The sequence below is a fragment of the Phyllostomus discolor genome, chromosome 3 (assembly GCF_004126475.2).
Source record: "Phyllostomus discolor isolate MPI-MPIP mPhyDis1 chromosome 3, mPhyDis1.pri.v3, whole genome shotgun sequence".
In the NCBI taxonomy this organism is placed as follows: domain Eukaryota; kingdom Metazoa; phylum Chordata; class Mammalia; order Chiroptera; family Phyllostomidae; genus Phyllostomus; species Phyllostomus discolor.
Genome location: NC_040905.2, coordinates 186,877,843 through 186,894,839, shown reverse-complemented (window position 1 = coordinate 186,894,839; position 16,997 = coordinate 186,877,843). Strand labels below are relative to the sequence as shown.

Sequence of the window (16,997 nt, the reverse complement as noted above, 5' to 3'; positions counted from 1 at the left end):
AAAGAGTTACTTGGCCAAAATGTCAGTAGTACCAAGAAACTTTGCAAACCACTTTTGACACGTTTGATCTGTCACAGCCCCTTCTTCATACACTGCACCAATCTTTTTTTTTTGCATTTCAGTTGCATTTTTACCTTTCGTGACAAATAAAGCATAATACACCAAAAGTCATTGACTATTTTCTTCCATTTTCAGTGTTAAAATGGCTGCACAAAAATTCACCATTTTTGATACTTTTTTTAAAAAACGCACATTGATATGACAGCTGTCACAAGACAATCTAACAAAACCTTTTTGAATGACATTAAAGACCGCTAAGCATCACTAGAGCCATCATGGGGGGGGGGGGGACGAAATGAACTTGCTGGCCAGCCCAGCCATCGGTGAGCACAGATGAGCGTGGCTGGAGGGTGCCCTGGGGGCGTTGGGAGGAGATGAGGTTGCCAGAGTTGGCAGGCTGTTGGGCAGTGTGCAGTGACTATCAAATTTAGGGTGTGGGAATATCACCTTAGGTTTTGGGAATGTCATTGAGGATGGGCAGAAGGGAACACCACGGGGTAGTGGGGAGACAGGTTGGGGTTGCAGCCTTCTGCCTTCCAGTGTATTTCAGCCTGACTTGCCCCCTCTCGGCTCTTGGAGAAGAGGCGGACTGGCCCAGTCCCCCAGTGGCTGGAGGGGCCAGCTCACCCAGCTCTCCCTCCACGGGCAGCGCTCCGTAGGCTCTGCGGTGACCTGGTGCTGTTAAGGTTCACGTCCCAGAAGGTATTTGTGAGTTCAGACCAGAGCTCCGCCTCGGCTCTGCCCCCACAGGGAGGAGGGAGGCCCTAGGTTTAGTGGAGCCACCAAGCCCGCTTTCGGGAAGTGGGAGCGCACAGCCGGAGATTCAGAACGCTGCCTCCCTGAGGCAGACGTTACGCAGGCTTTGTGGTCTTGCGAGCTGGCAGAGCTGGCCCTCTCTCCTTGTCATTCTTTCCTTCTTGGTCCCGGCCTCTTCCAGCTCTGACACACTGGCTCTACGCCCAGAGAGAGCGCGCCAACCAACAGCGCTATAAAACAGGACTTTTCCGCCCTCTGGCGGCAAAAGAAGGCAGGGATTTTGCTGGGCAGGGCCATCTGTTTTCCTCTTCCTGGTGTTACCGAGGTGGTGGGAACGTGCTTGTCTCCCCACTGTCCCAGCAGGGCCTTGGCTCAAGCTTCCCTGAGGGGGGTCTGGCCCAAGGCCCAGGTCTAAGCCTCTGGCAGTGGACATTCCTGCCAACAGGTGGCAGCAGGCCTCTGGCGAGACCCTAGAGCCTATTTCTCCTGACGGCAGCCTTGCCACACCTCTTGGCATGGGGTCCCGCGCCTCTCCTCTAGAAGGACCTTCTTTATGTCTGCATTTAGGGAGGGGTAGGGTAGACGTGACTCATAGGTGGGCCCTTCCCATGAGGAGATCAGCGTGGGCAGCGAGAGAGATTTGCCGGGCTACAAAACAGCATAAAATGACCTTTCCAAGATGTGGGAGGCAGTGTGGTGCAGGGAGGGCAGCAGGGTTCAGACAGACCGGGTTCTGGCCCTGATGCAGCCTTCACCAGCTGGGCGGCCCTCACCGGCTGGATGGACTTGGCATGTTGTGGAATGTAAAGTGACCGCCGTGGTAACAGCTAACACTGATGCAGTGCTTCCTTTAGCCAAGCACTGTTCCAGGTGATCCAGTAATTATGTATTTGTTATATATTTAGGTATATTAACTCAATCCTTGACATTCCCTTGAAGACAATACAATTGTGCCCCATTTTACAGATGAGGAAATAGAGGCACAAAGAAGTTGAAGTTCTTTCTCAGGGTCGTGCAGTTAGTGGGTGGCAGAACTGGGTGCAGGCTCTGGCAGGGCAGTGCTCACCTCCTGGTGGTGCAGGCCCAGGGCTGGCACCAGAAGTGCCTGGCGCCGCAAGAAGGCCTTTTATTCTAGGCAGCCCTATGACTGAGTGGCAGATGAGCATTAAATAAGTGTCTCCTCATGAGGCTCCATGTTTAGCATCACCGATTCTCCATCTTCCTGGCAGGTTTGGGCACGTGAGCGTGGCGCACCTGCTCTTGGACCACGGGGCTGATGTCAATGCCCAGAACCGGCTGGGGGCCAGCGTGCTCACTGTGGCTTCTCGGGGTGGCCACCTGGGTGTGGTGAAGCTGCTCCTGGAAGCCGGTGCCTTGGTGGACCATCCCAACCCCTCAGGCGAGCAGCCGGGGGCCGGGGACAGCAGGGACGAGCTGCTGGACATCACAGCCCTGATGGCGGCCATCCAGCACGGGCACGAGGCCGTGGTGCGTCTGCTGCTGGAGTGGGGGGCCGACCCCAACCACGCAGCACGGACCGTGGGCTGGAGTCCGCTGATGCTGGCGGCGCTCATTGGGAGGCTTGGCACGGCCCAGCAGCTGGTAGAGAAGGGGGCCAACCCTGACCACCTCAGCGCGCTGGAGAAGACTGCCTTCGAGGTCGCACTTGACCGCAAGCACAGGGACCTTGCAGATTACCTGGACCCACTGACCACCGTCAGACCCAAGACAGGTCAGGCCACTTCTCCTCACCCCTACCCCCGCCCCTTTGGCTTCACAGAGGACCCCAAATTGTGTTTAAATGGCTCAAGCTGAGGATCGCCGAAGGGCATGCAGCACTCAGTGGGCAGCCCGCAGAGCAGTGGCACTTAGGACGTGCTGAGTGTAAAATCCAGTGGGGAGTGCCTGTTGCATGCAGCCTTTCCGGCCCACCCTCCAGAGAGAGGTTTGATGGCCCTGAGAAGAGCCTGGATGCCTGCACAGCAAGGTCTCTGCTCCCTAACCAGGCGATTCTGATGCAGGTGGTTCTGGGATCCTTTAAGAACAGGGTCGGCAACCTCTTTCTAGTAAAGGTTCAGATGATAAATATTTTAGACCTCGTGGGCCATATAGTCTCTTGTCATTCTTTCCACTCAATTCTACTAGGGTAAAAGCAGCCATTGTGATATGTAAATGAGTGGGTGTGGCTCTGTCCCAATGAAACCGTCATTACCAACGCAGGCTACACGTCAGGTCTGGCCCATGGACGGTGGTTTGCCAACCCTGCTCTCGAACAATCTGCTCGACCTCATCTGGGATCAGTCCCCAAGGACTAGTTCACATAAAATTCAGCACACTTTTGAAGTTCTTCAGCACCTAGCAAAGTGTCCTGCCTCTTTTCCTTTTGCCATCTTTCTGGCATTTGAAGGGCTGTCTAGACAATCCTTAGCAAATCTGCCCCAGGACACGTTGTATTTCAAATCTTCTAGTTCATCATGTGCAGTAGAACCATGAAATGCAATGCCACACCCAGCCCCAGTGCCCTCTTTCTGTGATGGGCCCGACTTGAGTGACACACAGCTTAAGCTATGAAGATGGGCTGCAGCCCTGGCCAGGTGGCTCAGTTAGTTGGAGCGTTGTTCCGTACACTAAAAGGTTGCGGGTTCAATCCCTGGTCGGGGTTGCATATAAGAGGCAACCAATAGATGTTTCTCTCTCTCTCCCCCTCTCTTTTCTCTCTCTAAAAGAAATAAATGTATCCTCGGGTAAGGATTGCAAAAAAAAAAAAAAGAATTGTGCTCTTTAAAAAATAATTGAGCGGCAGTGTATGAGCGTGTAGGACTGAAAGGTGGAAGTCTGGAGGAAGGGCCAGTTGACGGCCCCCGGACAGTGGGCAGCCTGGGTTCTCCAAGCTCCTGTGTTGTTGTCCACACATGGGGACAGGAGCGGTGCCACGTCACAGGACTCCCATGAGGACTGAGTGAGGGCACCCTGGCCCGGAGGGAGTGCCTGAGAGGCACTGGCAGCTGCCGTCACTCCTGTCACTGTCGTCGTGTTTGACAGGGTGGGGCTATGAGCACAGACTCCCCCGTGGAGTGGACTCCGGGTTGAAGCTAGCTCTTCGCTCTGTGGCTGGGTGGCCTTGGGCACATTCACTGTCCCTTCAGGGCTTCAGTGCCCTCTTCCATGAAGCCATCCTGATAAATGCACTCGCCTTGTGAGGTTCTGGGAGCCACTGTCAGAGAGTGCCTGGGAATTGCGCATCCACCGCCTGGCACGTAGCTAGTAGCCCTCAGTAAGTGGAAGCTATTATAATGGTTTTTACTGACTCTTCATCCTTTTATTCTGCAAATAGTTATTGAGTGCCTACACTGTACCAGGCCCTTCTCTCAGTACATGGGACCCGTCTGTCAGTCAGCAAATCAGATCCAGCCCCTGCCCTGGAAAACCCTGGCAATAAACAGGAAATAGCTTATTAAATAAAATAAGTCACATAGCACAGTAGGCGGTGAGTGCTGTGGGGGGCAAGGTAGAGGGTGCGGAGTGTGGCAGAGCAGGGGGCAATGCAGGCTGGAGGCCAGGTGGCCATCTTCAGGTGGGACATCAGCAAGGGCCACACCGTGTTATTAATTATGGCAGGTTATTAAATAAATAACAGACCTCAGCTCTTTTTGTGAGTTGCCAGGAAGTTCACCCCATGGGGGACTTAGGGGCCCTGGGTCTCCCCCTTACCTGTAGCAGGTCGCCTCGGAGGCTGCAACTGTCCTTGGGACACTCTCCACCCCCACTGTGGTTGTTTCTTGGGCTGGGTCCCCAGGTCCACTGACATCAGTGCACAAACTGGAGCCCAGCGTGAGGAAGGGACCGGCCCAGGGTCACTTGACAGCAGGGACCCAGCTGACCCAGTGTCCTGGAGCCAGGCTAGACTGTCAGTGATTCATTTGTACCAGACAATTGCTTAGCAACCAGCACTGAAGCAGGTGACACTGCTCTTTTCTGTCAAAGGGTCTTGGCCTGAGAGGGTGCCAGCCCATAGCAAACTCTGCTGAAACACTTAAGGGAGCATAACCTACTTATTAGAGCTAAGATGCAGAGTTGCTCCATAATTGTATTTTACAGGCGAAATCCGACTCGTGGTTCTGTGTCTGTACTTGCTTTAACAGCTCTGAGTTAATGGTTACTCCTGCTGGCGTAGGCGCCAGTGACTAGCAAAGATAACAAGAATCGCTCTTGGAGTAGGACCTAGCCATTTCTGACGCCTTTCCTGTCTATTTTATTGACCCCTGCGACCACCCAGTGGCCCCTATGTTTGCATGTTGTCCCTGTTTTAGCGGCGAGGAGACAGAGCTCTGGAAACGTCTGCTCATCCCGGTACCCTGACTCTAGGCCCAGTGCTCCCTGAGTCGGCCGCAGCTTCCTCCCAGCTTTCCTGGGGGGCGGGCACTGATCTGGGCCAGAGGTTTAGCCAGAGCCCCGGGTTTGACCGCTCCATACCTGGAGCTAGTGAAAGGCGGCAGGAAGTCCTGCCTTTTATCACCAGTGAGGGGACGGTCCTGACGATGTCTGCTTCCTGACAGGAGCAGGGTCCACACTGGTCAGGCTTGGGGGAGGATGATGGATGAGCCGATGTGGGAGGGAAGGAGGGGCTGGCACTGGGTGGGTGCAGTAAGGCCCGGCTTTGGGGGTAGGCAGGGGTGCACCAGCCAAGGTGGAGGGTGTGGGGTGTGGCAGAGTGGGGGCGATGCAGGCTGGAGGTCAGGTGGCCGTCTTCAGTGGGACATCAGCACCTGCTGAGCAGCAGGGCTGCAGGAACCAGCATGTGAGCCCATCAGGTGGGCCCTCGCCCGCCCGCAGGGAGCCGGGCCTGCAGGTCTGGGGCGGGGATGTCTCTCAGAGTCACGTGCAGGCTGCTCCTGTTAGGAAGGGAAGCAAAAATTAACCGGCTCTTCTGGAGGCCACATGTACGACCTTCACCTTCCTCTGGGCGTAGCAGCTTAGCCTCTCAGGGCATCTGTTTTGACAGTATCTCATGGTTGTCCATTTTGTTTTTAGGAGAAAAGAATCATTGTTTCTTTTTTTTCAAATCCTCACCAGAGGATGTCTTTATTGGTTTTAGGGAAGGGGGAGCCTGGAGGGAGAGGGGGAGAGGGAGAGAGCAACATTAACACTGGTGAGAGGGAAACATCAATCAGCTGTCTCCCCGGGGAGCAAACCTGCAAGCCTGCTGGTGTATGAGACGATGCTCCAGCCAAGCGAGCCACCTGGCCAGGACTCATTGGCTCTTTTTAACGTTTCCACAGGAGTTCAGGTGTTTCCAAGACTATGCTTTTCTATTGTATCTAAAACAGGACACCCCAAAGTTTGGATTGCTTAAAAACTCTGTGAGTGTGGAATCGGGAAATAGCCCACTGCTCATTCATGTGACTTTGGCCGAGTGACCTCCCAGTGCCTGTCTCTGGAGCATTTCGGACACTCTTTGCTCATAACCCTTCTGGAAGGGCTGCTGGGTTCGTCTGTTACTCAGGCCTCCAATTAGATTGCTTTCGAAAGGTGGTAATTTTAAAAGCTAGGCTGTGTTGTCGCGCCCTTCTGACTTTTCTGTTATGTGAAACCTTTCCATGCATGCATAACTTCTAAAATCTTTGTTTACCTAGATGAGGAGAAAAGGCGACCTGATATTTTCCACGCACTGAAAATGGGTAAGCACTTTAGAAAATCTTTTTCGATACCTAAGCGTTCAGTGCCACAGTCTCCCAACCTAATGCCTGTAGTCCTCTTCAAGGCTGCCCAGGGCACTTGAGAGAAACACAGGCATTTTGTTGTTTCTTGACACTGTAGTTTCCCCCAGGAAGGCTCCGACCCTGGGGCCTGGTAGTTCTCACCGCGCTTTACAAGCAGATTGCAGCCTGCCCTCCCAGGCCCCTCCACCTCTGCAGACAAGCCCTGTGGTTAGGTCCTGGCTCTTCCCTGCCTGTGAAATACCTGGCTGCCCACCTACCCGCTTCAGTCTCTTTGTGACGAAGGACTCCTTAGCCTGAAATGTCCTCTTCTGATCCAGACCCCGCCTCCTGGAAGCCATTTTTGGTCCCAGTCCTCAGCCCTTAGCCAGGCACGAGGTCTCCTCTGCATGGGCATCGTCCTCCCTCTGTTTCCTTCCTCTGCACTTTTATGACACCAGCGCTTCTCTCTGTTAGCAAAGATACTTGTGTAGCCACCTCTGTACTGTGCAGGCCGAGGGGTGCAGAGTGGGGGCCGCCTCCGACTCCCCTCCGCAGCCCAGCGCAGAGGCAGGCCCAGCAAGTGCTTGTTAAGTGAGCCTACTGGGCGCCAGGCCCCTGGATCCTCAGGACTCCTGCTTCTGCTCCTAGGAAACTTCCAGCTGGTCAAGGAGATTGCCGACGAAGACCCTAATCACGTGAACCTGGTCAACGGGGACGGGGCCACCCCCCTGATGCTGGCAGCTGTCATGGGGCAGCTGCCCCTGGTGCAGCTGCTGGTGGAGAGGCACGCCGAAGTGGACAAGCAGGACAGCGTGCATGGCTGGACGGCCCTCATGCAGGCCACCTACCATGGGTCAGTGCCAGCCCCACTCCTGCAGCCACAGGGCTGATCAGATGCTCAGGCTGAGATAGGGTTTGTGGTGGGGCTTTCTGGTCCTGAGACCTACAGGTAAACCCCGGGGCTGTGAAGACGTTGAAGCATGCGGAAAAAAAAGAAAAAAGATTAAAGAAGTACAGGCTCATTCTTTCCTGTGGGAGCCCATCTATGTCCAGGTTGCCTGTGATCTCATCACAGTGGCCACGAGGAACCAAGCAGCGGAAGTGTTTTGGCAGAAAGACACATTTCTGCAGGCTGCTTTCAGTGGAACGGGGTGGATGGTTCGTTTGGCGTTTTCTCGTTGATGCGCAGTGGCCTCCTTGAGCTGCCCCTGGTGGAAACGAACACAGGCCACTCACACCGTGGGCTTCTCAGAGACGTCGGTACCGACGCTTGCTCTGACCTTCTCCTTTGGACAGATGCCGGCGCTGACTGGTGCTCGGGAGTCCCCTCTCACCGGCATCCTATTGCCCTGCAGGAGGCCTGCTTCTAGGGGTGGGGGTGAGGGGGGCTGACAGAGAGGCAGGGGTCCGCACAGTCTCACAGCTGCTAGGGGTCTGATTCCAAATTAGGGGCCCCTTCCTTGCCCTCTGTTTCAGGTGATCATAGCATTTTCCTGTATCCCCTGCAAGTGGTTTGTTTTCTGCCTCGATGAGCCTCAGACTCGGTGTGGGGGGCCTGGTCTGGGTGGTGGGGGTGAGGAGGTTTTGGGGCAGAGCCTTCAGGGTCCATTCTGTTAATGGAAGGAGCACCTAAGCTTTGATTGCTGTGGCATTCGCGTCTGACCCACCCAAGGGGTAGGCAGCGGGGTGTGTGAGATGATTTGCTGCTTCCCACACCCTTCGCACACACTCAGAGCTGGGGCGCTGTAGCTAATATCATGTCAGGAGGAAAGCCATGCTTTTGCTTTCAGTGGGTCTGACCTGGCTCTTTCTTTCCTTCCCAGGAATAAGGAGATTGTCAAATATCTGCTAAACCAGGGCGCTGATGTCACTCTTCGAGCGAAAAACGGGTACACGGCCTTTGACCTGGTGATGCTGCTGAGTGATCCCGGTGGGTTGTTGCAGGAGAAGGGCCTTGGCCCTGCGTGGCCTTGCTCTGGCTGGGAATCAGATAAGCACCTGGGTTTGGAGCACTTGCTTGTTGGGGGAGGCCAGTCTCCAGCCCCAGGAGCTCGCCTCATGGCCCTAGGCAAGTCGTTCTCCTCCCTGAGGGCTGCGCTGGAGCCAGGTAGTCCCTGAGGCCCCCCACTCTGGGAGTCTGAGGAGGGAAAGCCTACAAGGCGCGTGCCTGCCGCGGCAGTCCACACAAATCCTAGGGTGGTGTCTGCGCTTCGTGGGCCAACATCCTGAGTGACTTAGGAGGAAGTGAAAGGGCCCCGTGATGCGCAGAATCAGAGATGGAGCAGTGTGTAGCTGGAGGCACCGTGCAGGAGGTGTTACCGTTACTGGCCCTGCCTCTCCTGTCTCCAGCTGGTTCTGCTGCTCTCCTTGCCCCACCCCCCAAAGTGTGACAGGCCCTCCTCTGTGTCCTGGGGCTTCTAGTTAGCTGGCTCTAGGGGAGGGCCTCTCTGTTTAGGATCCAGGAGTTCCAGCCCAGAGAGAGAGGTTAAGAGGCTCTCCTGACCCATAGGCTTTGAACCCTGAGCCTACGTGCTGGGCTGGCCATGGGGAGAGGACTTTGACCTCCTCAGTCCCAGGTGGGGTTACTCTTGTTGCCGTCTTAGCTGCAGGGGCAGCAAGTAGAGTGTCCTTCCTTATCGCCAGCATTGCCACCCTGCCCACCCCTCCCCATACACCATCCAGGTGCTTGGTCCATTTCCTCCGCCTGGAGTGTGAGGGAAGCAGAGCTTCACATCGTCGTGTGGAGCAGAGGTGATGGAGACCGGGGGAAGTGACTGAGCCAGCTGGAGAGGAGGAGGAGGGGCCTGCTGCCCAAGTCCAGTCGTTGAGAACCAGTCTCTGCCACCCCGGGCTGGGAGACGTCACTCAGAACCTGCAGTCACACAGCCAGAGGGGGACAGAGGCCGAATTTGAACCTCTGCCATCTGGCTGCAGAGCCTGCACGTGTTAAACACAGCACACCCCGGCCCTCCTGTGGGAAGAGAGCTGTTTCTCCTTTCTGGTTCAGTGCTGCTGGCCTTTTTGCCACCTTCTGGCAAGTTGCGTCTGGGACAGCAGCTCGCATTCCGAGGCTGACGGGGCTCAGCTCGGAGCCGCTCCCCGCAGCCCAGCAGACATCTTTGCAGGTAAAACGCTGCCTTTTGTGCCCATAGACACGGAACTTGTTCGACTGCTGGCATCTGTCTGCATGCAGGTGAATAAAGACAAGGGCCGGCCCAGCCACCCGTCACCCCCGCCCTGCTCGAAGGTCCGACAGCCCTGGAGTGTCCCAGTGCTGCCCGATGACAAAGGCGGGCTTAAGGTGTGCCTCTTCCTGTCTCAGAGCGCTTCAGAGAGCTGGGTCCAGGGGCTGGGGGATGCCTGCCGCTTCGTGTTGGCCCAGGGCGGGTTTAGGTGGGGGCGAGGAGGTGCCGGCAGGCAGGGGCGGGAAGTGAGGTGGGGGTGAGCAGCAGGGACTGGCAGGGCCTGGGGAAAAGTGCAGTGACTGTAACCACTTAGTGGCTTCCGTGGCTGCTTTGTAAGAATGTGGGTTCATGTTAGCAGATCTTCCTTTTTTTTTTTTTTTAAGAAGAAACTAGAAATCCAGGTTTTGGTGTGGAAACTCAATTTATAAGTGTAGGAAATATTTAAGATCTCTGCACGAGGTAGTCCCGAGCTGGAAAAACCGAACACCTCTGCTCCCTCCCAGGCCATCTGTCGGCAGCTTCTGCTTTAGTGTACAGAGTATCTGCTGATGGCGCTGTTCTGGGATCGCCCCGCGGTCCACAGGCCCCCTCAGCTTCTTCCTGGGAATGCCAAAACATGCCCCGGTTGCTTATTTCTAACTGCAAGCCTAGTATTTTTCTTTGGCTTTCTCACCATCCCCATCTGCTCTACTTGTGTCAAGTTGGAAGTCCATTCCCCCCATCCTGTCTGAGGTGCCGGACCTCCGCAGGCCTGCGGATTCGGTGTTCCTTTCATGTCAGTGGCTGCCCCCAGGCCCCAGAGGCCTCTGCACAGTGCTGCTTGCAGAGGTCCCTCCATCCCTGTCCTCACTGCCATGTCCCTCCGTAGGTCAGGCCCTTACAGCCTTCCTTTGGGCTGAGCCAGGGGCCTCTGAGCTATCCCAGGGTTATGAGGACATCCTGAGAGGTGGCAATTGTCCTCTTTCTAGGCAGGGCAGGTGCCAGGCCTTGTATGGACACCCTGCCACTGCTCACACTGTACTGGGCTGGGGGAGAAGCCATGCAGTGATAAGCACTAAGGTGTTTGGGGTCGGCCCTGTCTGGGTCTCCGTGTCTCAGTCTGTGCCGTGAGGAGACTGAAGGGTGGCAGTTAGGGTTCACAGCCGCCTGCAGCCTATTGGAAATGCTTCTAAGAGCAGAGTCAGGGAGGATTTAGAGAACCGGGGCTTACTGGGGAAGGGTGCAGTGTGGCTGATCAGCGCTGCCTGCCATGGCCTCCGAGAGGGGAGGGGAAGCACAGTCACCATCCCTGGGCAGGGCGTTCCCGGGGCGTGACCTCCGCTCTGCATTCCCTCTGCAGTCCTGGTGGAGCCGGATGTCCAATCGGTTTCGGAAGCTCAAGCTGATGCAGACTCTGCCCCGTGGGCTGTCCAGCAACCAGCCGCTGCCTTTCTGTGATGAGCCAGAGCCTGTGCTGGACTCCACCATGCGGGCAGTCCCCCAGGACAAGCTAAGCCGCTCTGGGCTCCCTGACGTGGCCCCCTCAGTGAAAGACAGTGGTAAGAAAAGGCCGCAGGCGTGGCGTTTCCAGTGGTCAGACCCCAGTCCTCTGCCCTTTGTCCGCCCTCCTAGGCTGACGGCAGAGGTGAGGTGATGTTGGAGTGTGGCGGTGGAGCAGGGTGGCTGCTCTGGGGGAGAAGAGACTCGGGCGGGGACCCAGACGCTGTCAGCGTGGGAGGACGGGGAAGCTAGTGGCAAGAGTCCTGAGCTCCTGTCCTGCACACACACCCTGCTGAGGGGCCCGAAGCCATTGATAGGCGATTTTCCCCACCTGTCAAATGTGATGGGTCTCTGGCACTGCAAGTGGTTTGAAATGGAACGAGTTTCCTGGGGGGAGGAAGGGTAGTGAGCTCCCCCGCACTGGAGGTATTCAGGAGCTCGGGCGACTTGACTGGGTGCTGGGGGAGACTGCCCCACTGAGAGGAGAGTCGGCTGGACCGTTCCCCTTCTGGCAGACCCCCACCCCAGACCCGCTCCTTGGGCACCGTTGCCGAGACAGACCGTTGAGCCGGGTGCCCCGCTGTCTGACCCTGCATGGTCTCGGTTTACGGAAAAGCTGAAAACACGCTCTGAGATACATTTGTAGTGCTTTCCCTCTGTTCAAATATTGAACACCAATTATTATTAAATATTTAATCTCCCAGGAGAGCTGGTTTACCAGGATGAAGGCCAGCCTGGTCACTCAGCCTCCAGCCACGCACTCGGGGGGTGGGGGTCACTTCAGGAAACTCCTGTTTGTCCCGCAGGTCCTGGGAGCACGAGGGGAGAGAAGGAAGACGCGTTATTGACAACCATGGTGAGTGTGGGGCTTTTCTGAGAGTGTTTTAGTCTCTACCAATCATTAGTTTATTGATGCACAAGGAGCAACGTAGGCATTTGTCTTTCTTTGTGGTGTCACAGATGGGGCTGCTATGAAAGTGTGTAACAGTGGGGCCCTGACTGGTGCGGCTCAGTGGGTTGGGCATCAGCCCACAAAGCACAAGGTTGCCGGTTCGATTCCCAGTCAGGGCACGTGCCTGGGTTGCAGGTTTGGCCCCCCATTGGGGTGCGTACAAGAAGCCACCAGTTGATGTTCTTTCTCACATCAATGTTTCTCTTCCTCTCTTTTGCCTTCCCTTCTCCCTTCTCTAAAAATGAATAAGTAAAATCTGGTAGAAAGTGTGTAGCAGTGGGTACAGCTCTGGCATGGAGGGACCGGAAGAGATGCCAGCCCGGAGCATGGGTATGGCTGTGCCGGTACTTGGTGACCTGGCGTAAGCCTTGGTCACAGTCTCGGGGGGCAGCCCTGAGGACAGGGCACTGAGGGGGTGGCAGTTGATGGGCGATGTTGGACATTTGGTTATGGAGAGGCAGGGAGAGAGAGAGGCCTCAGTGTCCTCACTTAGGGACGAGTCAGGATAAGCTCAGCTGTAAGTAATAAAAAGTGTGCAGCCAACAGGAGCACAAGTAAGGTGGCAGCTCGTTTCTCTCAAGTGAGTGAAGTTCAGGGCTGCTGCATTGTTCCATGGAGTTAGGGACCCAGGTTCCTTCTACCTGCTGGTCTCCTAGGCATGGCTTCTGTTCCCAAGGTCACCTCCGGGTCCAAGATGACTTCCAGACCCCTGGGCATGATTGCCTCCTTCCAGCCAGCAGAAGAGAAGAGATGGCCATGGGTACATGCTTGGTGTCTTGCAAGAATTTTCCCGGAAACACGCATTTCTGTTTACATCGAATTGGCCAGAATTGAGTCACATGGCCACATCACACTGCACAGGGGGTTAGGAAGTGAAGTCTTTGCTCCAGGGGGTTGGGTGCCCTGTTGAATAGCAGGGGTGTCTCCTGAGCAGGACGTGGAGGATGGATACCAGGGGACAGCCAGTAGTCCCTGGCTTAGGGCTGCTGTGTCTCATGGCAGTGGTTCTTAAATGTAGTCGCCCACGGGAAGATCTCAGCACAGTGCCTGGCTCACTGTGAGCTCCACTGTCTGCCACGGGCCTTGTCTGTGTTTCCTCGCCTCTCCGAGCTTCAGGTGCCCCTGCTCTGAACTGAGAGCCTCCTGGTGGGTGTGAGATGCAAGTCCACGTCCCTCTGAGACCCTGGTCTGGTGTGTGGCCAGGAGAGGGCAGTATTGGAACGGAGAAGGGAGCGGAGAAGCTCCCTTAGAAGCCCTGATGGGGGGGGGGGGGCCCAGGACCCGCCCCACAGGGGCGGAGCCTGACAGATCTGCCTGCTCCTGCCCACCTTACGCGAAGTGTGAATTGGGGTCTCTCACAGGGTGACCTGGGAGCTTGTACCGCCTGATACTTGATAATGTTAAATAGCAATGAGAACTGTCAGTAGGATGACAGAAAGACTGTTATTGAAATTCTGGAAGGTGCAGTAAAATATAAAGAAAAATAGAATCGCCCTTGATCACACGTGTGCTCCTGATTGACATTTTGTTGCATCTGTGGTTCGAGCATTTTCCCTGCCATTTCTTGCATCCGTGACTGCGACACAGTGCTCTGTGTGATGATAGCCGGTACTTAACTCAGCACTTACTAAGCACCGGCCACTGCTTGCTGCACCTTACACTCCCACTCCCTTAACTTCTGCGACAGCCATGCAGGGTGGGCACTGCTCTCGTCCCCGTGTTGTGCTGAGCCGATTTATTAGCAGTTTTCATGACCATCTTCTGTGCGTCGCTGAGCACTGTCCGACCCCGGCCCATTTATCGGCTGTGACACAATATCCCATCGTGGAAATGTGCCCGAGTGGCAGTGAGTGACATCTCCTCCGGACTCTGGGGGTTCTAGCTTTGTTTTTTTAACAGCTCCGATGAATGTGCTTATGCCTCATTTTCCCCCACCCCAGCCTGATTGTTCCCTCAGGGTAAATATCTAGGCCTTCCTGGGTCAAAGCGCAGGAAGGTCACTGCCCTCCAGAAAGTGTGCAACGGTTCAGAAACTCCCCTGAAGGAGCGAAAATGCCCGTCTGTGGTGGGTTTGAGCTGCGAGTGCCCTCAGTCGTCTTCCAGTACCAGCCCCCACTGCTGGGAGCAGCGGCTGAGGTCCAGAGGGAGCAGCATGTGTTCACAGGCTCTCAGAAAAGCACAGGGCAGCCGTGGTGGGATCCCCGGATGCCCACCATCTTTCTGCCTGCGAGCTCTGCTGTCCTGCCTCCTCATGCCCTGTAGAGGGCAGCAGTGTGCCCGCCTGCCCCGGGCAGATGGAAGCTGGCCAGGGAGCCCTGCTGAGTGGGCGTTTGCAGCCATCCTTGCGGAGATGCCCAGCTCCAAGGCAGGTTTAGCTGTGGGATGCCCTTCCCTGCAAAGTACCATCTGGCGCTAAGTTCAGTGTCTTTTCTTAATTAAAGTTAGTGTGGACTGTGCGAATGCTTTTCCTGGACAGTCCACCAGTCCTCGTTTGTGCGGATTTTGTACTGACCCCAAATCACATTTTCAAAGTTTAGAATTCAGTGACAGTTAAAAATGTCAGCAGTGGGAGGTGTGGCTGGCGGGGAGGATGGGTGTTGGGGATGGAGAATGAGTGTTGGCTGGGCTCATGGAGAGCTGGCCTGAGTCTCCCTGCCCCTCACCCCCCTGCCCCTTCCACCGGAAACTCCCAGCCATGGTCACAGAGGTCCCCTTGCAGTTCTGTGTGTGTGTCCTGCTTCTCTCCAGGCCTTTCCACATTCTGTTCCCGCCACCTGCAGTGTCCTTCTCCCCGTCCTCACCGGCCAGTGTGCTTTGGCCCTCGGGCTCAGCTCAGGTGCCCCTCCTCTAAGATGCCCTCTTCCCCTGCAGCAAGGAGAGCCTCCCCTGTGCTCTTCCTGCTCCCCTGCCCCCCTGGTTGCACCCCCCGCCACCACTTGGCTTCACCTCGGCTCTCTGTCCCCCTGGCCCTGTTCTGATCTCGCTGCCGGGGATGGATCCAGGGGAAGCCAGGAGCTGGCGCAGAGCAGATGTGGGTATTGCTTGCTGGGGGGAGAGCGGAGGGCACCGTGTGGATTTCTGGCTTGGGGGAGGGGTGCAGAGTGCCATTCTCGGAGAAGCAGAAAAAGCCTGGAGTCTTTCTCTCAGAGCTGGGGCCGCTCCAAGGCCTTTGACTAACCCGAGGCCTGTCTTTTTCAGCTTCGAAACGGAGCCCCCTTCACCAGACTCCCGAGTGACAAGCTGAAGGCCGTCATTCCCCCTTTCCTACCCCCCTCCAGCTTTGAGCTGTGGAGCTCCGACCGGTCCCGGACATGCCACGATGGGAAGGCCGACCCCATGAAGACTGTGCTGCCCCAGAGAGCCAGCAGGAGCCACCCCCTGGGTGGCGGGGGCACAGACACCGTAAGTCACCCGGCTGACACTCAGATGCGTCATTCACCGCTTACTGCAGTCACCATGTGTCGCAGCCAGAAGGTCCTCAGACCCGCTGGTCCAGAAGGGTTAAAGCTTTTTTTACTTTTGTCTCATGAGTGATACCTTTTGTCTAATGAAATTCAATAAGGAACTTAATCTGTAAGCAGATCACAGTGTGGGCAGGAGGGGAATGAAGGCAGGAGCGCTCTCTTCTCTGTCCTCTCTCTGGAACCCTGGGGCTCCGAGGACCAGTTTGAAGGCCAGCGCTAATTCAGCCTTCCCTTTAGTAGATTAGGACCCGGGGCCCGGAGAGAGGAAGTAATTTGCTGAAGATCACCCAGGTGGGGCAGGCCTGAGACCAAAAATTAGATTCTTGGTTTTTAATCAAGTTCCACGCTACCTGATTGCTCAGGTCCAGGGCCAAGAGCAACAGTAGGAGGCAACTAGGTACGCTACTGGAGTTTTCCTGAACCCAGAAGGCGTGTTACTTCTGTCCTTTGGACCGCTGTGGTTTTCGTCTTTGTGGCCCTTGGTGGCTCTGGAACATACTGAGGCATCCTTCTCGAGGCGGGAAGTTATCTCCACGTGTGTGGACTGCCTGCGCCCTGGGTACCGTAAATGGGCAAACCCGAGACAGGGAATTCGGACATGACATGCTGCTGTGCTCCCAGTGATGAGAGGAGCTCAGTGCCTCGTCTCTGGGATACAGTGGGGCTGGCCACTGCGCTTGCTGCTGCCTCCCTGGGCCATCGCAGTGTGGAATCTCTACAGGGAGGCCAAGATCCCGGCCCCTGGAGGTGCTCTGAATGGGCAGGACCTCCGGCCAGCCGTGCACAGGAAGAGTTGTGTGACCCTGGACACAGGGCGAACTGTGGGAACTGACATCGCAGGGGCTCAGCCTGAGCTAATGGCCAGGTTGTCAGCAGCCGGAAGGGAGCTCCCATCCCTTAGGCGGCTCCTAGCAGGAGGCCAGAATGTGTAGGGTGGATGCGGGTGTTGGCTGCGGTGGGCCCTCGGAATTCCAGGTCCCTTCCCGCACACCATCACCATGACACCTGCCTTGTTCTTGCAGACTCCTGTCAGGCCGGTTAAATTTCCATCTCTCTCCAGAAGTCCAGTCTCTCCGGCCAATTCTGGAAACTTCAACCACTCGCCTCATTCCTCAGGTGGCTCCAGTGGGGTAGGGGGCGTGAGCAGGCACGGCGGGGAGCTGCACAGCCGCTCAGGTGGGTGCCCGGGCACGGCTGCTTAGGGGAGGTGGGGAGGCCCCCGGGCACTGAGGGTGTGAACCGGCCCTAGGCCCACCGTGCAGATAGTCCCAGACACAACTGCACACACCTTGTCTTCCTGATGTGATTTTTCAGTGAAGTCACAATTCTGAGTTTCTTCTCTGCCTTTTTTGGAGGGTAGGAGTAGAGACAGAGGAAATAAAGTCTATAATGCTTTATTTTC

General features: G+C 56.0%; 1 protein-coding gene across 2 annotated transcripts in view; it reads left to right on the top strand.

The window, feature by feature from the left end:
- The window catches only part of ANKS6 (ankyrin repeat and sterile alpha motif domain containing 6), a 46,239-nt gene that overhangs the window by 5,676 nt on the left and 23,566 nt on the right, over positions 1 to 16,997 (top strand). Inside the window, exons 2-11 of one of the 2 annotated variants that reach the window (XM_036021965.1) lie at positions 2,046 to 2,548; positions 6,450 to 6,494; positions 7,164 to 7,368; positions 8,339 to 8,445; positions 9,668 to 9,816; positions 11,040 to 11,238; positions 11,986 to 12,035; positions 15,330 to 15,533; positions 16,461 to 16,463; positions 16,618 to 16,771. In XM_036021965.1, the coding sequence (XP_035877858.1) occupies positions 2,046 to 2,548; positions 6,450 to 6,494; positions 7,164 to 7,368; positions 8,339 to 8,445; positions 9,668 to 9,816; positions 11,040 to 11,238; positions 11,986 to 12,035; positions 15,330 to 15,533; positions 16,461 to 16,463; positions 16,618 to 16,771 (1,619 nt within the window). The remainder of the gene's footprint in view (positions 1 to 2,045; positions 2,549 to 6,449; positions 6,495 to 7,163; positions 7,369 to 8,338; positions 8,446 to 9,667; positions 9,817 to 11,039; positions 11,239 to 11,985; positions 12,036 to 15,329; positions 15,534 to 16,460; positions 16,464 to 16,617; positions 16,772 to 16,997) is intronic. The other variant, XM_028530920.2, reaches the window with a different exon arrangement.